General features: G+C 32.1%; 2 protein-coding genes across 2 annotated transcripts in view; one reads left to right on the top strand and one right to left on the bottom strand.

The window, feature by feature from the left end:
- The first annotated feature begins 3,363 nt into the window (after positions 1-3,363).
- Positions 3,364-5,569, top strand: myd (stromal cell derived factor mayday). Its single transcript, XM_017903503.1, has 5 exons — positions 3,364-3,381; positions 3,622-4,081; positions 4,526-4,789; positions 5,128-5,309; positions 5,393-5,569. The coding sequence occupies exons 1-5, from the start codon at positions 3,364-3,366 to the stop codon at positions 5,567-5,569; spliced, it is 1,101 nt and encodes a 366-aa protein (XP_017758992.1).
- A 3,072-nt stretch (positions 5,570-8,641) lies between these two features.
- Pdfr (Pigment-dispersing factor receptor) overlaps positions 8,642-26,695 on the bottom strand; it is a 35,294-nt gene continuing 17,240 nt past the window's right edge. Inside the window, 12 exon segments of the mRNA XM_017903497.1 lie at positions 8,642-8,775; positions 9,911-10,004; positions 11,906-12,020; positions 12,888-13,068; positions 13,435-13,505; positions 13,508-13,522; positions 13,646-13,724; positions 14,988-15,108; positions 15,499-15,601; positions 17,285-17,429; positions 18,103-18,206; positions 18,607-18,767. Coding sequence (XP_017758986.1) covers positions 8,763-8,775; positions 9,911-10,004; positions 11,906-12,020; positions 12,888-13,068; positions 13,435-13,505; positions 13,508-13,522; positions 13,646-13,724; positions 14,988-15,108; positions 15,499-15,601; positions 17,285-17,429; positions 18,103-18,206; positions 18,607-18,767 — 1,202 coding nt within the window. The 3' untranslated portion in view covers positions 8,642-8,762.

The following is a 26,695-nucleotide window of genomic DNA, read 5'->3' on the forward strand; positions in this document are numbered from 1 at the left end:
GCCATGTACATCCAAAAATCATTCTGGGAATTATAGAAAGAAACAAAATTGGGTGGATACTTGTCTATTGTAGGTAAAAAGGTTGTAATTCAGTGATTTTTTTTTCTAAGTAATGTTTTTTTATCTGTTAGCGTAAGTTTATTTATTTATAACTAGATTTTGTAAGTATCATAGAATAGCGTGATTTATTAAGATAAAGCTAGTTATAAATTAAATATGAACGAAACAGTGTAAACAAAATTAAGAAATCTATTTTTTTTTTTTCAAATTTCGCGTCTTTTATCTTTCTCTAATATTTCGTATTTAATTACTTATAAACATCTAGAGAAGCTTTCTATTAATTCTAATACTTCCTAACAGTATATGAGTATTTAAATGTACATTCTATCCCATGATTACTACGTGAACAATCGATTCAGTTTAGTATTCCCTTTGGTATTTTATACTACACCGTTTCCGTAGTACTATAACTTGTAAAATTAACCACAGTATTTAATTCTATTTATCTAGTCAAAATTTTTAAAACAGTATTTTTGAATATATTATATTTTTATGCGGTATCATAATAACCAAAGTTTTCTTTCCAATTGATATTACTATGTCTCGAATTTGAAATATTTCTTTTGAATTTTTTAATACTAAATTAAACGAAAAATTTCAAAAATCGATTACATTAAAATATCATGAACATTGATATGGATTAATGTTCAAAGTTTCTGTTATAAATAGATGCAAATTTGAAACATTATTATATTTAAACAACTTAACCTCATTTAGAATGCAATCTGCACTTAGTTTTGTTTACACTGTTGAGATAAATTAAATCATTCCATAACATTTTTTAAAATATTTGTTTATAAATACTTTAAGTATAATAATAAATTAAAATTATTTATAAAGAAATATTAAATTACAATCTGTTTTCTTATAATAGTCATATATTCGCTCAACATTGTAGTTAATTGTAATAGCATACTGAGTGGTAGAATGAATAATTACTTTAGAGTGAATATTCCAAAGAGTTATACGAATCTTACAAAAAATTGCCTAAAAGCAGTAGTTCCTAATTGCAACAATCTATTTATTACTTTATTTCTTTAAGGTTGTTCTGTAAACAGTTAGGAAAGATCTGTGCTGACTGCACTAGTAAAGTCTATGTGTTAGTTTTTAGTGGAAGAAACTTATCAAACAATAAATCAATGAGTATAAAAGTAATCTTCGAATCAGCTTCTGAAAACTAACTACTGTCATTCACAAAGTTCCATAATGCATATGCATTAGATATGTAAGCCTGTGGAGGACAATGATAATTTGTTTCATTCTGAATATGATACTTATTAAATTAAAAGAGGAAAAAAAAAGATGACTACTGACAACTCTTGAACTTTTCCAATACTAAACAAAACCAAAGTAATGAGATTCTTTAATAGGGTTTTCTTAAGACTTAATTAAGTATATATACCTTTTAGAGTATTAATCATGAAGAAAAGATTTAAGAAATAAAAGGGTAGAAAATATAAAATCACCAGTGTATATTTTTCTGGTTATTAAACACTCAAATAAATTTCCCCAATTCAGAGTGAGTCTATTTATAAATAGTCAAAGAAGACTTCTTATCAGGAAGCAATTTACAAATGATGTAGAATAGCCTATTTATGACACAAGTTGATATTAGTACTTACTTTATTTTTTGGATTTCAGCCATTTCCAAGCAAAAAATGTTTTTACAGGCAGTTTCAATGAATACGAATTAATTGTTAGGAAATTTTATCTACATATTTTAAACATAATGAACAAGTGTGGGTTTTTTCATCACACATACTAGTTAAAGAAACCTGCTTTTGTCTTGTTTATGTAGAAAAAAAAAATATTTGTACCATCACTATGCTTTTAATTTAAATATAATTTTTATTTTAAGGCTGAAGCAAGTTTTTAATTTTATTTCTTTTAAATTATTTATTCCTTTGAAGTAGAATCTTCCAATTGATATTTTATTTGTTTTATAGTGTATAATCTCTGGTAGATAGTCTCTTCTGCTCAAGAAGGGAACTTCTATGCAAGTTTGCAATAATTTTTATACCTTTTATGGAAGCTTCTTCCATGTGAAACGTCAACAATTCGATTGAAAATCTTTTCTTTAACACCTCGTCAATTTCGGAATGGTTTCCCTCCCCCATTTTTTTGCTATTTCTTTCTTTTTTTTATATCGTGGAATTGAAAAATCATTCTTTCACTTAACTGCGGATCTGTACTTCGTTTTTTCGTTCGAATATTTAAATAGATGGGAAGAAAGCACACGGATATATTTTAAGTAACCTTCTTCACTCTTAAATATATTTGTATGAACATTTGTACATAAAAAGAGAAATACACGAATTAAGAAACTCCATTAGATCTTGATGTGTTTTTATTCCTCTTTTGTAAAAAATTCCCCTAACTAGGAAGTTTTCCAAAAATTAAATAATAATAGAAAAGATTTTTACAAATTTATATGTTATTATTAATAACGATTTATTTAGAACACCAAATTAAAAAATAAAAGAAATTAGCTGAAAAATATAAATAGAAAACACTAAGATTTTTCTTCCTTTCTTTCATAAAATTTACTTTCTTTTACAGTCAAGTTTAAAGTAACTTATTAATAATTAGTAAGTCAATTCTCCTAACAAAATCAGAATCTACTAAATTGATTAGAGACAAGAAGCTGCTGATTAAATATTACTATTACTATTCTAATCAAAAGTAGAAAATATTTTTTACTGATTAGAAGAACAATGACAGAGATAGCGATAAAAATGAAGCAGAGAACATCAAAGTCAGAGAATGATATAGAGAGAAGAGAGAGAGAGAGAGACAGACAGAGTCCCAAAGAGAAAGGACACGACAGTGAAAGTGGATCAATACGCTGTTAACGTTTCGCCGAGCAACGTGCGGCCAGAGTTTTCTTCGGAACTTCCTTTTTGTCAAAGTACAAATAACTATTAGAGAAACAAGTAAACTTACAGTGTCATATCATCATAAATTCTCTTCTTATTAAAGCTATTTGTATTCTGTCACTAATGTCTGTTCCACTTCTTGTTTAATGTTTGTTATAAAGTGCACACAAGCTTTTAATTCATCTTAGGATTGTCATGAAAATAAATGAGACTCTGGTAAGAATATTGTGTAACATCAAAATCAGTGAATGACAGTTTGTGATTTGTTAATTGTGGTATTAGTGAAATTGTTAAACATGATTTTTCGAAAATTGAATAGTTGGACTGTTGATAATTAAAGAATAGTTATATAGGAATGGGGAGATTGAAGATTTAGGATTGTACAATAATCCATGGTGGTTTCGCATTGTAAATTTCAGCACCAACTATGTATCTTTCTTATTTTGTGAGTAGTTTTTATAGTTCCTTTTTTCTTTTTAAATTTATTTCTTTAAAGACAAAAATTACCAAGATTTCTAATCAAAATTCTAAGATCAAGAAGAAAAAGTAAAAACTTATATTTTAGGTTCATTTTGTATTTTGGAATGAAACCTGAACTTAAAATTCTTTCTCTAACAAAATGAATTCTAGATATATAAAATTAAACTTTGATTTAATTTAATTTTTCTCAAATTTCTTTCCACAGTTACACAAAGTTACCTTCAAGTCAGACCTACAGTGTTTCCGGTTTCTTCGTTGGACCATTCTAGTGCCTCTCATCATTTATTTATCTCTGCTGTTCTTCAAATATAATAGAAATGTACCTCTAAAAAGTTTGATGTCCACTACTGCTATACGAGATGAAAAAGAATTCATGATTGAGAATCTTTTCATAGAATTGGAGTCAGTAACAGTTGGTAAAAATGATGTGGAACATTTCAAGGAATTAGATCAGAATATTAAAAGAATGGAAGAAACAGAGAACAAGAACAACCCAAGAATACTGCTTGAAAATATATTTCAAAGAGCTGATACTGATCAAAATCAGTTATTAGACATTCAAGAATTGGCTAGATGGATTCACACAAAGATCACAGAGCATATTAGTCGAGCTATGAAAGAGAATGTTGGTTTATTTACTGCAATAGATAATAATCCACGAAATGGTAAGTAATTTTGATAATGATAATTTTTAAATGTCTGTAAGATATAAGAGAGAGCTACTTCTATAATATGCAGACTGAATTTTAGTTTCTAATTATCAGAGAAATTAAAAAAACAAACAAGTTATCCTTGTTTATAGAATAAACAATACAAAAAAAGAAAAGAAACATGAATGAAATACAGAAAAAGTAAATTGAAATTTTGCAAAATTAAATTTAGTTTGATATGAATACAAATTTGAATTCTATAAATTTTAATAGATCTAATTTGAAATTAAAATTGTTTAAAAATAAGTTCCAAATTTCACATGTAAAATAGAAACTCCATCAACAGAAATAAAATATTCGAACTTTCAGTTTATTACAAAAACAATATGAATCAAATTAATAGCTAGTAGAAAGTGTCAAAGAAGATCCGGGATTACAGGTTACGTTTTAATGTTGCAGGCGAGGTCTCATGGGAAGAGTATCACGCGTACTTTCTCAGATCTCACGGATTTCTCGAGAGCTATGTGAACTCGCACGACAAGAAACACAGCGATATGTCGCGTACCTTAAAGGAAAACATAATGAGAGACAGAGCTAGATGGGCGGAAGCAGCCAGTAACGATCCAGACAGATTAGCATTGGATGAGTTCCTGGCTTTTACCCACCCTGAGAGTAGTCACAGAGCTTTACTTCAAATGGTGGAAGATCTGTTTGAAAAATTTGGTACAAAAATATACATTTTTATAAAACATTTAAAACAAGTGTTAATTTTCGAATTATATAAGTATAGCAGAACTTTATACTGGAACTGCTTTTCCAAAAATTTTCTGTCATGTACGAACTTTTTGATATCTATAGTATTATTTTGTTACTTCAAAAATTAACACTTTAAATAATCTTCGTTAATTTTTAATATCAATACTAATAATTTTTTGTAATTTCTTCTTTTTACAGAATATTATGATATTGATTTTCCTAATTTCTACTTTTTGGAATGTTAGTAATGGTAATAATTGTTGTAATTTATGTTGTTATTCGTGTTTTTTTTTTAATCATTTTAGACCGCGATGGGGATGAGCAACTTACTGAAGACGAGTTCTCGGATTTTCCGTCTGAAGAAATGGGGTTAGAGTTGAAGGAAGATAAACACGAGGTGGTGGGTGGTAGTGACGACAGACGAAAGGAGTTCAGACACCTTATCGACAAGAATAAAAACGGGAAAGCCGATAGAACCGAGCTATTGGTAATCTGGGAAACCTAACCTCATTCTAAAATAAACAATTTTATCTAACCCGATCTTGATAAACGTCTAAAGCATTATTTTAGATGTACATAGATCCAAGGAACCCAAGGCACGCTATACAAGAAGCTCAACACTTAATCAATGTGTCAGATACTAATCTCGACGGAAAATTGAATCTGTCCGAGATTTTAAGCAAAATGGACTTGTTTTTGGGTAGCAAGATGGTGGACACGGAAAGAAGTTTCCACGATGAGTTTTAATTGCGCAAAATAAGGAGAAAAAGACTTGAAACTTAGATAATAATATTTGAGAGATAGCGATGTGAACAGTAAATTCATTTTCTAGAATGAAATGGAAGCTGTTCCTCATTAACCCCTTGCCTTACCATTTAAGTTGCGATGGCGCGTGCCATATTCCACAGCAACGTCCAGACACGTCGAGACAAGCCGAGACACGTCGGACACGACGAACCACTACGTCCGAACGCGGCAGAGAATAACACACAACTGAGACAGAAAGACATCGACGAAAATGAACCACGAATTTGACCAGTGATGTTTACGTTAGAGACTCTACCTACGAACCACGGTTCTCGCCGGTGATATTCATGTTTGGCCCGATTTACCATGAGTCTCACACGATATTGTAAGGGAAGGGGTTAAAATTGAGTGTTATTTTAGGATTGATGGTAACCCAATCTCTCGATGAACCGAGAAATATAGAAACAGTGCTCTTTTTATAAGAAATTCGACAAAATGTATCTAGTTTTGCTGCCAAAAAGAAATTTTTTGTAAAAAATAATTTTATCGTTGCTGAGACTGACCATATATATTAGTAATATGGCTAATACTGATCTTGTTTAACCCTTTCACGAGTTCAAGTATAAAAAATTTATAAAACCAATATTGTGCAATCAATATGACACACATATTTAGTAAGAAGAAAATTCTAAGATTATGTCAATAAAATTAGAAAATAATTGAACGATATATACGATATTTATCAGAAACATTTATTGTAGATATGAGCCATGGCGGCGCTAGTGAGTTAAATGGAAAGTCATAGTAAGACTACCGACACGCTTACTTGTGAAAGGGTCAAATTCATTCGAAAAAAAAAATGGATTTTTTTACAGAAACAAGAGATTTTCTGTTTTTCTTGTACTTCTAGTACGAATTCTATTATATTTTTCTGTTATGCCAGATGCCGACTTAAATTTTTCTTTATGATATGAACTGTCAGTATTACTTTCAATATCGAACTCTGTAGATTTATTGGAAAGCACGGAGAAAAATTTCACGGGCTTTTAAAACGTATCTGTGATAGTCTTTGTAACGTAAAATATTATTTTTTAGACTACAGTTAGTGAAAGCTATTAACAGGATACTTAAGAATAAACAATTCAAGTTTTCTACGTTTTAACTACTTTTGTAAAACTTTTTGCAAAATTATATTCAATTACACGTAGTATTTCTTTGTGAATTTATAAAGAAATACTTTTATTTCTTTCTTATTTATAAAGAAATAAAGAATTCTGATAAATTAAAGAAAACAGTAATAAGAAGAGGAATCAGATTTTCGAGTCCGTCCTTTCAGTGGGTCTCCACGATTATTTATTAACAAAAGCCCAATTATTAAGTTTTTATAACTTAAGCAATTCTGATTAAACGAACTTTCTTCTACTGCTAAATAAATTTAATTCGTACATTTAAGAACTATGTGTATAAATATGTTTACGTATACAATTCTAGAAAATATGATGTCCTATGTTAACTGAAATTTGCAAAGAGAAAAAAGAAAAATAAGAAAAATCATGAATGTTCCTTTTAAGAAACGAAAACTCGTGTTTTGTGGAATGTGCTTTTGTATAATTTATGGTGTTAATAAAAATTGTTTATATATATTAAAATACGTATCAAGTATTTTTACTGATATTTTATATCACAGATCAATTTCAAATTCCAAATAAATTTGATACCAAGATTTGTGAATTGTCAAAAAATAAAAATTTTCTTACTTCTTAAATTATGATTGCGATTATAAGGACGTTTATTAATTAAAGAAATTACAACAAAATAAATACAATCAAAGGACTAATGTATCAGGAACGATCGGTATCACGATTATTTATTTACATCTTAAAAAACGTACAACTACAAAGTCATACAAGCAAATGCGTCCGCTAATTAGCTAGCCTTACAACTAATTACCCTGCGCCTCTTAACAAAGCTTAAAAATTTATATAGTATTTTCTGTCGTATTAATCAGTCTATGATTCATAAAGAGTATTGTAGACGTCCAATGAAAATTGTTTGTTCAAAAATTAATCTGATTTGTGTAATTTAATTAATTTAAAAAGCTTCGATTTATTTCTAAAATATTTACATTAATTTAAAAAATGTTTGAATTTTTTCAATCTTTCTCCTTGGCTGGATTAACACCAGTATGATTCTTTGTTAAAAATTATATCCTTATAATAGTTTCATAAGCATAAATTACAGAGAATTTTTTTAACACATTCGATGATCCTTAAATGCTGTGGAATTTTAAATATTTGATATTAATCTTATTTTTACTCATATTACTTTGCCGATAACTTCTTGAATACTGACTGGAATCGATTTTACATATGACGCAAATGATATATCACCCGGTACATCAGATGTATAATAAGTAGTTAAGGACACAGATGATGTGTTGATTGGTGTATTGAAATGCAAATGATACAGTATCAGCATCGAATGTGTTAAAAAGCACGAACAACGATACACTTACTCAGTTAAAGCTATGAACATTTTTCTCTCTGCTTTTTTCTTTAAATAAGTATATACAAAAATTAGTTTAATCTCATTTTAAGCCGATTTTATTTCATCGTTCTTAATATATATATATACAGTTGATTCTTATTTAAAAAATTAATTCTGTGGATTTCACTGATTTCAGCATTTTTCGTGGAGATATATTTTCATGTTCTATTATATTTCATTTTAAATAATTTCTATTCAGAAGAAACTCCGAACATTCACATAATTCAACTTTCAATTATCTTCAACAATTCTGCGATGCCACTTACTATAGCTTATCTTATATTCATTTTACTCCAAATCTTCCAACTTCTCGATAAAAGACTTCAAATTTAAAATTTCCATGGTTATTCCATATTTTCTTAAATATTCAACATTTCATATTCATCTTACAATGTTCCTATACACTTTATTCTACCGACAATTATCGCAATATTCAAAATTTTCAGCAGTACAGGCCCCACAGTGGGCAATCGTTATTAACGTGCATCGTTTTAAATTTTTAATTAGAAATCCTTATTTCGGGTGTTTAGATCGAAATCAACCTGAACAGTTTCTTCATTCAGAGAGGATCATAGTTCATCTTCATGGTTTGAGAGGAATTTTGAAGCCAGTGTTCAATGTTAAGGAGTCCAGAGAAGCTCCATAGTCAGACCGCTGTTCTGAAACCGGAAATGAAGATCGTTTCCACCGGAAATAGGCATATTTCGCAATAATAATTGCTTTCGAATGCAAAACAAACTAGATTACAATACTTCCTTGGTCAGATAGAGATAGATTTCATATTTTACAACTGCGATTTAAATAGAATAGATAAATTTTTAAAGAAATACTGATTGTTCGTTAAAAAGGCTGTTGTTCGCATAGTTTCACCTTTTATTTTCAGTTGTAAAGTCGAATAATGTACTCGTTAATTGATATGCATGTAGAGATTTTTTTAATTGGAAGTTCGTTCGCGAAAAGCGAAGTCTGAACTGAATACAAAAGGAGAGGAATTGAAAACGGGGTTGGTTCACAAAAGCAGAAAATTTCAAGGAAATTTCGCATTGCCCTTTATTCGCATAAAGCACAAAGGATCATGCAAAATTCTATACACACAAACACCAAATTTGTGGGAACAGTGTTAAGAAATTATAAATAAAGCTTCAAGTGAAGAAGCTAACTAAAAAAGAATTTGAAAATAAATTCGGAAAGTATTCGAACCTAAGAACCCTAATAAATGACGAGAAATACACGAACTGGTTTATTCAGGACTAAAGAAACTGAAACAGGATCCACATTTCACAAATTCGAAGAAATCCCAGGACATTGGAAGAGATTTTAAGACGACTTCAATTCAGAAGAAACTTGGAAAGGCTTGGAAAAGTCAATAGAATTAAAAAAGAAACTTAGAAAATCGTATAAAACAAGGGAGAGCCAGGGAGAGCCAGGGAGAGCTACTAGGGAGAGCTAGGGAGAGCCAGGGAGATCTTAAAATATTCCAAACTTGTCAAATCTCTATAAATTGCAAAAATAATATAGAAATAATGTACTTAAACACATAAAATTCAGACAAGATTCGAGAAACGATAAATTAAGAGAAAAAGGAAAGATATCAAGCTGATGAAACAGCCGAAAATAAAATTGAGTAGTCATTGGAGTACACATTTAAGGAACGACATGAAACAAAAAATGCAAACAGCACATGCTTCCGCGTTTTTTTTTTACCTACTAGTATAACGTTGTGAGAAGGATCGACCGTCGAAGCTGGTAATGATCTAAATTCGGATTGGTGAGCTTTCCTCGATCATTACTCACTCGGCAGGTCGGTCCGGTGGTGGAGTGTTTCCACCTCGACAGCATAGTCTTATCCACCCACTAGATCTCATCTCCTCCTCCTCCATCTCGATCACTGCACATATCGATAATCATTATTCCCTCACCTCTCTGTCTATCCTCTTTCTTCTTCCATTTTCTGTCCTCTAATGAATTATGCAAATCCCTGTATCCCGAGAAATTTAATTCTACGAGCATACAGTGTACTAACGATATTGGGTAAATAATACAAGCGTATTTCTTCTTTTCGAAGATTCTAGCATTTTTGTTATTTTTAATCATTTAATTATTATTTACTTTTAGTTCGTCACGCGAAGAATAATTTCTATGAGAGTTCAATAAACAAAATGTAAGAAAAATTAGTGATCAAGGAAATAATTTATTTCTACGTTAATTAAATCCAACCTTTTTCTCCCCAAATTGCATTTAAAATCGATTCATCAGAGAAAGATCTCGACAAACACTTTTCAACCTTCTAGCGCACAGAGGGGAGTTTCTGACTTTCATTAATGTGATTGAAACTCGTTTAGCTTGTATAACAACCTGGTTGAATATTTCATATCCTTTTAAAAATGATTTTATATGATGTATCTTGTAAAACTATCGGTTAATTTATTTATATACAAGTCAGAGTGATTAATTATTTTAAAGATGCACGAAATGTCATCGGGAATAATTTATACTCGTTTGAGTAATTACCCTCGTAATTTATCAACTTAGTTATCGAATAAATTATTCATTTATTTATCGAATTACCAAACACGTTCAGAAAACTTGGCATAAATTAACCATTCAAAATACAATTCGAGTTCGATTGATTACTCTCGAAAAATTGAAATTTTGCTAAAAAATTTCCCTTTAAATAATTTATTAACAATTCCATTTCATTTATAGTGTACTAAATTTCTTAATAAGTATAAAATCTAGACTGTTTAATTAATATATTAATTAAACGTATGAAATCGGTGCCGAATAATTCGATTGTTGTTGATAATATGAAAAATTGTAAAAGTTTATTTCAGTGACTTTGCCCTAAATCCCTTTATTTCTTTCTTATTTAAAAAAAAAATTGTATTTTAATATCAAAAAGAAATATAAAAGTTTAAAAAATTAATGTGTTTTTGTAAAAAGCCTAAAATTTAATTACGCTCTTTTTTTCGGCCACCCGATGTATAAGTTCGTCTGTCAGTTGTCACCATGTGTTTATAGAAACATTAGATTGGCGACAATCGCTTGTGGATGCAACGCGTCGGTCCATGACACACGTATATTCAGACTTCAATGTAGTAGTACATCAACAATTTTTTCAAATATCTCGAAAATGAAGGTCGTACGTTAATTACTTTTCAAATAAAAGTTGTTCGGAGTCTTGTCCGCCATAACATATGTATCTCAAAACCATCGGGATTGATTGATGCATTTTCAAGTTTTTTCAATCTTTTTCGCAAAAACCTAGCAAAAGTACGTGTCATTTTTCTCCAATATGTGAACGAGGCAAAATCACTAAAGGAAACTTTTATCGAAATCAGTAACAAGTAATTAAATTGTTAATGATACGAAACATACATGTTTCGTACGAAACGCCTACATGTTAATTTACAACACTTTTCCTTTAAATTTGTAAAATATTTATAAAATAGCAAAATATTACACGAGAATGAATATGAAATATATTTCGCATTTTGATATTTGTCAAATAATGATATTAAAAATCGCATATAAATACATTTCCATTGTTAATATATAATGACAAATATTATTATGCACTTATAAATACGAATTATATAGAGAGGTTATCCAATTTCAAATAATAAATTTATTTTATCTACTAGCAAATGATAAATCAGTATATGTAAATATATAATACAGGAAATATGAAAAATTTCAAAAATCACGAAACTATTACTGTTTTAAAAGATATTTATATAAAGTCTGGGTGATAATTAACTGAAAGAATGAATTAATATATTCACTTACCGGACGCAATTCTTTGAGGCTGGCAACCACTGAATGTTGATTGTCTCCTCGCTTGCAAGTCAGTTCCTCTTAAAGAAAGATATACGGAAATAGTTTTGTCCAAAGCTAGTCTCACCTGTATAGGAGACAGTAATTAGTCACTTAATTGTATCATTACACTGATCACTGAGTAAAAGGTTATGATTCGAAATAATTTAATCAAAGATGGAACGAAAGCTAAATGCAATGCAATTTCCACGGTCGGTAAACGAAGACTGACTGAAGAGACTTTCGGGCTTGAAATACCCCACTCTTACCTATCTGCGAGCTGAATGGGGCCTTGCATACAGCAGCGCCCTGTACCAAAGCAACCTACTATACTAAATTCCTAAAGACGAAATAATTTGTTCCTTGTAATTTAATTTTGGAATATTTAGAGATTGTTGATTCTTTCCTGATATTTTATGATTATTTAAAATAAAATTAAATATATACAATCTCGTGTATCAGCGAAATTTATATCGATAAATCGTAAAAATTTCATACTTTTCTTAAGAACTTCATGATTTTTAATGAGTATAATTTTATTAGAAATTTAATAAAATTCTTGTTAAAAAATTTTATTCCATATTTTGTATGCTCTTTAAAAATACTTTTATGTTAGGTGCAACAATTCGCATAGAATTTTTAACGAATATGAGAAGTTTACGAAGAATATTTCGATTAATTGCAGTAATTTCAATGGATAATTAACAATAGTTCGTTAAAGTTTTTGTTTTGGTTATGGTACTCTATGGACGTGGTGTTTACTCTACCATGTCCCTATGCATAATGCATGAACAAGCGGTTTCCATTTAATCACCGTGGAGAATTAACCATTGATTGGAAAAGCAAACCAGAAGATTTCACATGTACCTTCGCTGGACAGTTTCCAATTATTTGCACGTCTCATTTGATACAACGGACGTATAAACTTCATCATTCTTACAGCTAATTGCCTCACCTCGCCGTTTAAAAAGCAGTAGATCGTTGCAATGATGAATCCTTGAAAAGACTGAAGGAAATGCGTGGAATAAGACCATAATGCGAACTTCTCTACGTTGTGCAACGGTGCCTCGATCATGAAGAGCACGTTGGTAATGCCTAATAGTGGTAAAAGCACCACAGCTGCCCTTACAGCTTTTCTAAAAGATTATAATAAATATCAGAATCTTAATTTACAAAAATATCTTTAAACTCGGAATTAAGATTATTTTATCAATATTGTGTTATATAATTGTTAGTATTTAATTTCAATTTCTTTTCCCTCGTAATTGTTAGCAAAATATTGTCAGAAGTATGATATATAAATATTCAATTGATTTTTCAGTATTCGTTTGTTGTTTGTCTTTAATTTTCTCGAATAAAAAGACTAGGCAAATTGCCAGATCTTTATTTTGCCTTCAACTGTTTGCACAATATTGGAAGGAGTTGCTGACAAGGTTATTGTAAATGGGAGAAATTGGTTACTTTATCCATGTATATCCATATAACCAATATTGGTTACTTACAAGACCTGCTCGATTTCGCTGGTGTGGCTCTGTCGCAGCTTTACCACAAGCACTCTGACGATATTCAGCAGGAGAACAGAAAATTGAGCTGAAGGATTAAAATCAATGCATGTACGAATATTTTCCCAGGTCATCGAGCTAATAAGCGAAATATAATTTGTGGGAAAAATTTATCAATATTTATGAAGTATTGCAAATTAACATTGCTCACCAATATCACTGCAAATCTGGGTCCCTCCAGGATCCAAAAATAGGAAGACAGATTGTATCCAGACCAGCACCTAGAAAATCTAAAACATACACCACGGATAAGCTTGGAACACAGTTTCTTCGACAAAATTGATTCTCATTCCGAAATTGAATCCGAAAATAGATATGAAATAAAGTCGAAGTATATCAGATATAACACGCATAATTAAAATAATCTATACAAATTAATTTTATCATATATTTAGGATCGTATTGTGAGGGATCAACTAGAATAATATAGAGATACCTAACAGAACAAAAACAATCTTTATTCATGGAATAACGGATCGATGTAATGCAATAGTAACTATGCAACGCTCTAACAACTTTCTTACAACAGACTTCTTAGACTTCTGGTTTAAAACTCTACTGACTTTAAACTGATTTTCAATACTGACAACTTTTAGACTTCTGACTTTAAATACATGTAAGATTGGAACGAATGCGGCCCTGAAAGAATATTAAGAATGTTTGGGATATCGGATGAAAGTGGCTGCGTGCAAGAGGATTGATTGTAAGGGATATTTACGACAGAGTCGAGTGCGGGCAACGAGCAAAAGTTTAGGAATGCGTCCTGAGTGTTTGAAGTTCCTGGCTCACCGAGGCTGAGGTTGCATGGAAAATGCGTAATCGTGGAAGAAAGCCTGAGTATGAAAGAGAACAGAGTGCAAGATTAAACTAAGGGTACTAGGATGCGGACAAATCAGTCTAAATGTCAGTTGTCAGTTAAAAATCAGTCTTAAAGTCAGTCGTAGAAGTCAGTCTTAAAGTTCAGTTGTGAGTCGTAGAAATTAGTTGTGAGTTATGAGTTGGGAGTCAGTCGTAGAAGTCAGTTGTAAGTCAGTGGTACGAGTCATAAGAAAACCGTCAATTTGTTAGAAAGAGGGTTGTAAATTGTGTGAGAGTTAAAGATCAAGTGTAGTCATGATCGCATGTATATTGCATTACTATTGCACCATATGCATAGTTGCTATTCCATTAATCTGTTATTCTATTCATAAAGCTCAGTTTGTTCTATTAAGATTCGCAATATTATTATACTTGATCCCTCCAAGTACGATCCTAAATATATTTTACGATAATCGACAAGAGAAACAATTAGAATTGGAATGTAATACAGAATTGAATAAATTTGTATTTCTAAAACTGTTCGGAGCTATTCGAAAACGTACTTGAAAAGTCTATAATTATATATCTACTTTACTAAGTAGACGTGTAGAAATGAGTTTTAGAACTCAGTTCATCGTTCAGAAGATATTTCCATCCAACTTCATTTCCTACACAAAGTCAGGTCTTCGACTTACTTCGACTTTGGATGGTAATAGAACGCGGTGATGATGGCCCAAATTAGTGTCATCATGACAGGACATCCCCATCCGATGAATCGATACATCCTGTAGTAGGAATTCTCTTGAAACACCGTCACTGAAACAGTAATGACAGCACGAATTTTTAATTGACTCCGAAACAATTTAAATCAACTTAAACTTAAACAATTGCTTCTTAATATCCCATTCTATCAAAACTGTCAACTTCTTATGCAATTTTGGCCGAAGCAGCAAATTAGCAAGTCCGATGGATTAATTAAACAACTACAACGAGTTTCCCTCGGACCAGCAACAGCGCGATAAAAATAGACTGTCTATTTCAATTAAGAGATTTAAATTTTATACTTTGAACAACCACTTGAGAGAACCAAACTTTTAATTGGCATCGAAACGCCTTAGGGCCACAAAGGTTCCAGAGAGTTTGCTGTCCGGTGCCTGTGTTGGCGATGCGAGGAAAAACTCGGGAAGTGAACATTCAACCTCTTACCAGTGACCATGTTGTGTAGGAACAAACCCTCGATGAACATCCACATGAACATAGCGGTTTTCGTGTATTCCAGAAGGGCGTAGCTAGCCTCGCAGAGCACGGGCTGCAAGAAGAAGGAAGTTTTATCGTAGGTAACCAATACAAATAAAGTAATAAAATTAAAGTGACATTCAGCGACATTTACGATTTTCGACTGGAAGTTTGTGGTAGGTAACAGGAGTCCTTTTCTAACCACTTGCTGTCCTTTTTGTCACGAGACGAGGTTTCAGACGACTTCCTCGCGTATTCTATGTTCCTGTTACTTTTCGAAACTTCCGATCCAAAATCATAGATGTCGCTGAATGTCACTTGAATCTGATTGGTTTATTAAATTGGTTACTAACTCTGGTTATGTGCTCCCAATACATGCTAATACATAGATTCGACAGTGAAAAATTAACAAATCAATCAATTGCTGTGATTAATTTATAAACTTTTATAGTTGCATTACAAAGCTGGAGCTATAGGCAACATTCTTAAGCAATTTTCGTAAATAATTTGATTTTAATTAGCTCGTTATTAATAATTATTTGGAAGAATACGTGATTTGGTAACCACGCCCACCATGATTTTTCGTCAAGAATTTGAATGTAATTGATAAATTAATTGAATAAAATCCATGATGATTTCACATCAAATGTGAAAAATTGTACATAACAATTATAAAATTGCAAGTTTGGCAAGGAATATACGCAGACGATACAAAATTCGCATCGATAGAATTCTTGGAAAATGACGTTAATTTCTTGGAATTCCTGAAATGAATCTTTGAACATGCCACCTCCTTTAACAGAATTAAACGACATAGCACTTATTCCCATTCGATCAATAATCCCAAGAGCATAGAGCCAGATAAAGGACTATTACTCTGGACATGTAATAAGAAATCGAGGAACATAGTTAATCGCTGTGCAATCAATATTTTCACACGGTGTGAATTGGTATTTTAAAATTTGCAAATATTGAAATCGGTAGACACGAATTTGCGTTTCACGTTTCTTTTCGACCTTTCGCCTTTCAAAGTGATGACAATTCGCATGCTGCATGAACACTGGTTTTTAACAAGAAATTCCTCTGAATAAAATATTCTCATAGCTTTGAATAGATGCAATTGCATGCATATTTCATACATGTATTCTCCGAAATTTGCGGGGACCGAGACTTCGTATATTTCACGGTATAACGTTAACGATTCCTGTCAAATTGTACGTGTCATCAGTAGCATGGTAAAAATTGTGTGCCTCGGAGAGGAAGAATTAACTAAAAATTTAATATGACCGGAAATGAATTAGTATAATGAATTAGTATAAATATTATTTAAAACATGACCGATGTGACAAAAGCTACAGAAGGAAGTGAATAATTATGCGACACGTCAATAAATATGGTCGGATGAAGCGAAAGAAGAGATATTCGAGATTATTCTGTATAATTAATATTGACTATATTATTATTATTATTATGTGTGGTGTTATTACTGTTACGGATATTATGCTGGGTATTGCATGTACTTCTTGTTGTTTCCATATTCTTTTAATTTCTTGGGTGAGTGGTATATATTTTTCTATTTTCTCTTTGTACTTTTACTTTATATTTGTATCATTAGGTATTGAAATGTCAATTGCTATTATTATTATTATTATTGTTGTTGTTGTTATTATTATTATTATTATTATTAATATTATTATGATTATTATTATTGATTATATTATAGTTCAAAAAGATGGGGAAGACGTGGAATACTTACAGTGTTTCCTATACCTCGTTGTATACCATAAGTTTTCCTTCTCAAGATTTCCATATCTATGTACACTATTAGCCTAATTAGAACCTGGACAACCATGGCGACGAACAGGTTCTTGTGTATCCTTGTTCTGGTATTCCTCAGGGACCTAATTTATACGAATTTTAATGGAACATCGTCAGAGGTAATTTATTTATGCAGCAGCTTCTTTTCATACGGTAGTCCTAATGAGAAAAGTATCGGAACTTAACATTTCGTTTGTAGAATAAATGACTTCCCTGTATGTGCACTGGCTATTAGGGTCGTCATTCTCTGTCATAAAATCCTGTCAAGGACTTGACTCAGTTCCGTGTAATAAATCTATTCATCATTTCTCGAGATAATATATTGTAAATTACGTTGTTTTACGTATTGAAAGAAAATGAAAGACAAAGGCGATATATCATATTCGAACTAAGGAAACATACTCCATTTTCCAGACAACTTTGAAATTATTACGAAAAATTGGAGACAGGCAAAATTTTAATTGCCTCGAATTTCTTCAATTTCTTTTCTTAATTTTGCAAAGCAGTATCTTAATTTTCTTGTAAATTTGTAATAAATACTTCGCGAAGTAATGCTTATTTTCGAGACAACTTTGCAAGTATTAAGAAAAATTGGAGATAGGAAAAATTTTAATTTCCTAAAATTTCTTCGATCTTTTTTAATCTTGCAAGGTAGTATCTTAATTTTCCTATAAATCTGTAATAAATACTTCACGAAATAATGCCTCGAAAGATTACCGTATAAACAGAGAAGCTTTAAACCAGTGTAGAGTTTACCTAAAACGACAGAATATGGCAAGTGAAGCAAGCAGCGCTACTAAGGAGATGCTTAAGCCGACGAACTCTAACGTCCGGGTTTTCTCAGCTATGTCCATCTTCATCTGGAAAATAACAGAAAAATGAAACTCACCAATAGACGTATTACCATCAATAAGCAAATATCTTTTTATACTGAAATGAAATAAGTTAATAAATATAAAATAAAATAATGTATATATATATAAAATACAACACCAAAATATATGGAATATAATCAACCAGATTGATCATAAAAGATATATTTTTCCATAAATTATTCTTTGCTATTTTTATTATTTATTTCGTTTGAAATTTATTTTACTCGCTTCGTTTATTTCATTCGAAATTTATTTAATTCGTTTCACCTGAAATTTATTTTTATTACTCGTGACCGCGTGACCTATTTTCATTAATTTTTTGAATTCTGTTTAATTTTGAAATCTGTTTAATTCCACTCGATTATTTGGGTTTTATTACACTTACATCACCTTCCACGGTGTTGGTATAAACTTTCCCATGTAGCCGCAGCATTTCCGGTGTCAGGCAGGTTGTGTAGTTTGCCCAACCGTGAGGGGAATCCTCATTGCTCGTGCCATTCTGGCCCTCCCATCGACCATTATAGCCACACTTCTTCTCCACGGATTCTAAGCAAACAGTAAAATCAGTTTACTGGCGCACGCCTTTCTCATGTTAACAGAAACAAGGTTTAAGTAAAGGAGATTGATCTAATTAGACCAATTAAGGGGGTAGACTAGTACGACATAACCTCTATCATAGCCTTCTTTAAAAATTCATAGAAAATGACCGGAAGAAGATAGCCGTGCAATTTTTTCACAGACTTTACTTTCAATCTTAAACTACTTACAAAAAAATTCAGATAAAAAATATCGCAACAGAAATATCTGGAAAAAAATCTTGAATTAACCATTTGCAAAACGGAGCGGATCTCAATGCTGGACAGGATACAACGCAGAGAAAAAATCTGCAAAGGATGAAAAAATATGGCGAGTAGAGGCAAGTAATGTGGTTATCGAACTGACCACAGTTAACAAATTTAGGGCTTCGAACAAGTTCAATGAAAAATCACGAAGTTGAAGATGATAGGATATGACAAATTGTTTTTAAGAAACAATTTTTTTGAAAAATTTTCCGAATTTTTAGATTTCCAGTCAGTAGTTAGTATCAGAGACACGTGTCTTGGACACATGTTAAAAAAATTTCACAGTGATTGGAACTTCGGTTCTTTCACTATGGTCACACTGTTCACTATGGTCAAAAACGGTGTTCTGAGAAAATTGAGGTTAAACATTTTGTTAACAAAAATGTTTTTGACTGCGGGTTTTTCGCAACAAGGGACGGGGAATTTTATAAAACAATTAAAAAAATCGATTTTTTGAAGGTTACATACTGGTCTCTCACCTTAATTCATTTAGTTCGAAATTAGAGCAATTAGTAAGTACTAAAGCTACTTTAAACTAATAGTAAAGCCTCTAGTAATACCCTAGTAATATCCCTAACTCAAATAAGGGGTAACTTTAAATCTTTATTTAACCACTATTGTAGAAATTTCATAAAAGGAAATTATGATATGAAATTAAATTGTTTGAGCCATTTTTATAAAAATAATAATTGCATTTACTTTTGTGAAAAATATACAGCTTTGTAGCAGCAAAAAAAAAATTAATTATTATAGAATGTGTAGTGCATATACTGTTACCGAGTATTCTATTATATTAAAAATAATTTAGTTTACTTTGTAGAAATGCAGTAGTAGAAGTAAATGTATATTACGTAACCTGCAGAGATGCAGATAATTTGAAAGATGAGTGCAATAGAGTAATTTAATATCGTAAGAATCTTCAATCATAATTCTCTTTTGTTGCAACGAATCGATTCTTTTTCCTTTTAAATATCTCCGCGTTTTCTTTTATTTGAAATAACAGATTTTTATGCATCTAATGTTTTAAGCGCCTACTGGCGAGCAACCACTCATACAACAACGTCTACCATGAAGTGTCGACGTAGAGCGGGTTGCCTTTTGGCAGGCGCCCAGAATCTTCAACTGTGAAGATTCGTTAATAAATAATAAAGCAAAATTGGACGTATGCTTACCAGGCCGAAACCATTTTTTTGCTAATAGTCTATACTATTTCCCTAGTTAACTTGCATAAATATCACGAAATGCATATTTTATTTCTTTATATCTTTATATAAAACTTTCCGAGATAAGTAGTTACATTTAATCTAGCCAAAATATATGGAGTGATTAAAATATTAATTAATATTCTAAAAATAATTACGAGTGTATATAACTGGTCAGAAGTAAAGTGAATTCCAGAATAAGCATTATTAGGTCAGAGATTATTTTCAAGGCAATTTCATCTGCTGCTGGCGTTATCAAGAAGCTCCTATAAAGAATGACCATGAATGTTTCCACGAAAGGGGAAGCTTCAAAGAAAAGCTTACGTATCCGGTTGCCTAACTTAAAATCTTTCTTAAAGCCTACGAAGTCAGAGTATGCCGCGTTGCAATCTCCTCTTACTCCTCTTCAAGATGCACTACCAAAACGTCCGCAAAGCCAAGGACGTTGGGAAAAGAGAGAAAAACTATCGCTCGTATCTAGAGATGTCTGCATTTTCCCAAACATTTTTCATTTTTGCAATCTTACTAATTTCTCAAATAAATTTCGGCAGCTTCAACATTAACTCAGAAATTTTGCATATTTTTTTCTTTTTAAGATATTAATCCTTTGCACTTAACGATTTTCCACTACAAGAGAGTAGAAATTTAAAGATCTTCTGCCATAAAGCTGACAAAATTTTTTAGAACAGTAAATAAAAAATCGTATAATACTTAACACGTGGAATTTCAATAATTAATAATTAACTATCAATAATAGTTAACGCGGAATTATTTAATTTCGATACCTCGCGCAATTATATTATCTTAAATTTAATATATCAATTAACATCAATCTTCAAGACATTGTTAAATGGAGACTGAAGGTCGCCTCTCGAGTGCAAGGGGTTAAACAGGCAATTTTAACGAGTTACTTGTGACTGTAACTTGGAACTTTCTATAGAATATCCTAAATATCACTGTCTACGTATTTACTCGATATTCTGTCTCTAGCAACTTCAATATCAAACTAAGCTCCGGATTAAAACCAAACTTTTAACCAGGCAAAAGTTGCTGGCATTCTTATCCCTAAAGACGATCCAATTTAATTTCAGGGTACTTAAGCATTTGACAAAGTACCAAAGCAGGGGCAAGTTAATGTTTAATTAAACCGTCTCGATCCTGAAGTAATGAAAGGAAATTAGACATTGCAAAATGACGTACTCTCTCAAACCTACGTATGTTTGTATAAATTCGTGAATTACTGTCAAATTTGTTTTCTTATCAAACAAATTCCTATTTTCTCCTTCTTTATTTTCAAGAAGCTTCACCCTGAAACTTTTGCACTAAAAGGAAAAATATTATTGCAAGTTCGATAAATTATCCACCATTTTGCCGGTCAACAGCTTTCGCGAACAGAATTACTTCGTATCCCTGAAAATAACGGATAGATTCGAAATGGCAGGAATTATTGCTAAGCACCGTTGAAACGTCAACGAATTTCTACAGCTGACAGAATCTTGTGTGTCATTGGTAGGCAACAGTGTCGATGAAGAGAATGGAAAAAAAGCGGTTGAGCGAAGGGACACGGTTTGTCGCACAGTTTGCGCTGGTAATATGTCGCGGCGTTATCGAGTGCAATCAAAACGTGGAGAAATGGGTCGAGTGCTGCAAGTGCCGGGTTCTCATTCGCTCTGTCTTCCCATTATTGTCGTCGTGGAAACGGAAGTGTATCGCGAAGGCCGGAGGGCAAGTTCAAGTAAGTTGCACGTGCATGCGAATCCTAGCTAGGAATCGATGCGTCGACCTGCGAAACGTTTCTCGATTAAAGGAGATCGACTCTAAACAGTTTTTATAGATCGAATAAACTTAGATCAAATTTCAGTTAGAAATAGTTACGTTTATCTGTGTTTCGTACTGTAGTTAGGTAGACTGATGCCAAATAGTTGTACAGTTTAGTCAGTTTAGGCTATAATGCGATATGTTGACACTGTGAAATATTTTTCCACTAAATGGTCACTAGAAAATAGTTGCGTAATTTGCGAATGTTTCGAGTGAAATTAAGTTAGGTTATGTTGTCAGTGGAACATATCCCGGATAAAGTAAATACATGTTAAATGTCACCGTTGGTTAGATTCGATAATCAAATTGTGATTACTTACGAGATATTGTACAGTATATTAATGCTAAAGAGAAAGGAGATCGATTCTAAACAGTTTTTGTAAATCAAATAAACCTAGATTAGGTTTAGGTTAGAAATAGTTACTTTTATCTGTGATTGGTACTGATGTTACAAAGACTGATGCTAAATAGTTGTACAGTTTAGTCAGTTTAGGCTATAATGAGATATGTCGATCCTGTGAAATATTTTTCCACTAAATGGTCAGTAGGAAACAGTTGCGTAATTTGCGAATGTTTCGATTGAAATTAAGTTAGGTTATGTTGTCAGTGGAACGTGCCCCGGTAAAGTAAATGTATGTTAAATGTCACCGTTGGTTAGATTCGATAGTCCAATTGTGTTTATTTGCGAAATATTGTACAGTAGAGTAATATTAAAGAGCTGTTAGGTTTGGAATACTATGTAATACGTTGGCTCCACAAAGCATTCCCCGATCAAAGTGTACTGTGTACTATTAAACAGTTAAATAATTTGATTAGATTTTAGTTGTTTTCGATTATATTCAGACGTAACATATATCTCGATGAAAATGTATATTAGGTTTGATATTTGTACTGCATAATTGCTTACAATTAGTTGGATCGAATGTGGATTGGATCTTGACCAAACATTGAAATCGATATATCGATAATTTGATTACATTTAAGGGTGTAGTACTGTTCAAAATTTTGAAAAGATCGATTTCTTTTTATCTTAAATAGTAGTCTGAAGTCCTAAAAGTAATGTACGAAAAGTAGCTTTTAGAAGAGATTATTTTTGGATTTAAGGAAGACCAAACCGATTCGCCATCTTGCGTTCCGCAACGCATCGTATTACGACTTAATGTGACAGTCCATCGGCATGGAACCGATTCTATAGATCGTAATATAGGAAAGTGAAAGAATAGATTTATATATGTATGATTTGCTTATATATGTACAAAAAGTTCTTTATCTGAAACGAATTTGCTACACAGGGCCGCATTTTAAAGGTCTTTTTCAAGAAGAAACAATGTAACAAAATTGTCGAAACAGTTTTCAATTTGATTAAGATATTGGAGAAAATATTCGTCGGTAATGTATATACGGAATTATACTGCTACGCAGTATCATACCTACGCGTAATTTGATTACTATCTTAAGTCAATCCAAAGTCAATCAAAAACGATCCTACAATATCTTTGTCCACCCATATAATGTTTAATACATGCATTTTTGTTATTCTTTCGTGAATCAATGTATTTATATTATAGCTTCCACTATGTAATAAACTAGAATAGATAATAAATGAATATGTCAAAACCTGTTTCCTTCAAATCAATTTGTTTAGTAGTTATAAGCACTTGCACCACAACTACCATGCTGTGCCAATACTTTTGTCCAGCACTGTATACATATCGTAGTTATTTCACAATTAGAACCCATAATCAGAATAGTAGCCACCTTCCTACGGTATACTTATTCAAACCATCCTGCAGTATGCTTATTCAAATTACGCAAGCCCTGCATAAAAGCTGAACAAACGTTATTAGGAAGATCTGGTTCAGATGATCCAGCCAAAATCAGGTTCCATAAAAGTAACTCTCGAAGAAAATGAAACAGAACGTAAATTCTCATTGAATGAAGCTGGGATACAGGAAATGGCTGATCCGTCGGTGATTCGACACCGAACTGCATTAAATCCATCGGCCGGGATACTTTCAAATCCCCTGCCAGATTTCGTATTGTAACAACGCGAGAAACTTGCATCCAGGTCGTGGCGCATTCAACATGGAAACGAGACTGAATCGGGTACACCGTGAAGAATAGAGAAGCGACGAAAACGGTCACATCTGGTACGAAGTTAATCCACACCACGCAAATTCCTTTCCCCAGCCTTTTTTCCTTCGTTTTTCGACTACGTCACGTTCTTGGGGTCGTGGGCGGTGAGATCCCGAGATTAGGTTTTCTCCATTTAGAACACTGTCGAAATTAGACTCTTCGTGATTAAGTATGAATTTTCGACGGAGTTGTTAATTCACGTCTCTCTCTTTTCAAATTAGCGTGGATGTCAATTCCCTACTTTTATAATTATCAAAATATTGTAGGATTAATGCTAGATTAATCTTATGCTGACAGAGATCTGCACGTCTGATAAACAACGACTCTTTTTCAATAACAAAACAGATTTATTTAAACTAAAATATTACACTAGGTTTCTCTCAACTCTAACTCTCAAACACACGATTCTCTACTCACTACGTCTCGACTACACGCATTTTGCCTCGCCTGCGCCCTTGTACCCTTATTTAAAGTCTAACCTATAAGAATTGAAATGGCTATAGTAATCCAATAGATTCTGATCTCTTCATTTATACAAAAATATTAGCTCACCACGATATTAGTCGAAAATGTCAATACAATTGAAAAGTACTGTTTTCTTTGCTAGAGTCCATCCAGCTCACAATACTACAATCTTATCTATAAAATTATAATAAATATCCCTATCTATTATCCCTATCTATCCCTATATATCCCTATCTCGTTTATTTTTAATTGCCTCTTTAATTTTCCAATCGATTTTTGATTCAGATTATTTTACGTATTTATTATCTATCCAATTCTATAATCACTTCCTAACTCGAAGTTGCTTAAATGTACCTAATCCAAGTTTTGATAATGTAATACAACATGGCAAATAACAATATAATATCTATCACTTCTTACCCAGATGGTACATTCTCTCTAAGAAGTTTAGAAAAATTTCCCTTTGACTAACACCTTATTGGATGATCAACAATACATTGACTGTTAATCACTAAAGGGACCTAGCTGATAAATGCAGGCTAGCGTCAATCAAAACAACTTACTCGTTCCTACTTTGACTAAAGCCCAATTCGCCATCTTCATCTCTCCAGAAACTAAAAATATACGTAGGATCGTATTTAGGTGGATTCACTTAAGATAGTACTGTTGGCTTCTTAATAGAATAAAATAAGCTTATAAATAGAATCATGGCGGCTGACTATGAAACAAGAGAGATTCGCTATAAGCACACTCTTCTGATGTTTCTTAAAACTGACTCTTACACTGACTTTCAAAACTGAAATTGATAGACTGCAATTGGTGGACTGACTTTGCACACTCTTAAACTGTCTTGCATCCTCATTTGGACCTACATTAAGTGCCCAGTCCGTTTTGCTTACCGTTTCGTTCAGGCCCAGACTTGGCCGTCAAGGCGGTGGGCAAAGTGTTCATAAAACTCGGAGATACTGTACCAATTGTTATAACAGGAATTCCCAAACGATAGGTCCAAAGATGGCAAAGAATTTAACATTAAAGGTTAGTACCTTTTGGTTCTAGTCTGGGCTGGTCCTTGAGGACCGGCCGGGCCCGAACGGCCCTGGGGACTGATGTGGCACTTAACATGTTAAACCATTCCTTCTGTCCTTTTTCATACTTAGGCTTTCTTCCCCAATCGTAGCCTTCTTTCTCAAACTCGATGAGCCAGGTACTTCAACCACTTTGGACGCATCCCTAAACTTTCACTTGACTTTATCCTAAACATCCTTTTCAGTCAATCCTCTTGTCATTTTCGTTCTAAGTCCAAACATTTTTGACATTCTTTCAGGACGGTACTCATTCCAATCCTACATATATATAAACATCGCCAAATATTGCACAGGGTCAGTTGCTTCTCCGACGATACATAGTACGTTATTGTATTTTTCGACATAGCCTCGTTGTAGAATTCACGTTGCAAATTGAAGCGTTCCGAAGAATATTAATGAGAATGAGTATTAACGAGATCTCGATTATTTCTTTCGATATGCAATCTTTTTTTACTTGACTTTCCTCCTCGCCATAAATCGCTTAAAAAGTGCCAGCTTTGAATTTCCATGTCCGTTTAAATACAAGCTGGTGGGAGGGTTTCGTGTACCACTTTTACCGAGAAAGAAAATGAATATCCAGCGAGCAGATGAAATGGACGAACCATTCGCATTCGGATACGTTCGATCATTATCGAAACGTTTAAATTTTTCTTTTGGAATACTTTTACAGTAAAATAGACAGGAAATTCTCAAAATTCCACAGAATTTAATCTCTAATTAGATTTTAGTCCACGGAATATTATGAAAGAAAAAGGAGCTAAATTTTGCAAAAATGAAGCATTTAATAGTAATATTTTCGTTAAGCAATCGTATTTATAGCCAATTTTTAATATCATTGTATTTTAACGAATTTTAACGAAGAAAAATTATTTCAATATTTAGTATTTAATATTATTGTTTAATATTATAAATATTATAAATATTAT

The sequence above is a fragment of the Eufriesea mexicana genome, unplaced genomic scaffold (assembly GCF_001483705.2).
Source record: "Eufriesea mexicana isolate 0111107269 unplaced genomic scaffold, ASM148370v2 scaffold2340, whole genome shotgun sequence".
NCBI classification, from domain to species: domain Eukaryota; kingdom Metazoa; phylum Arthropoda; class Insecta; order Hymenoptera; family Apidae; genus Eufriesea; species Eufriesea mexicana.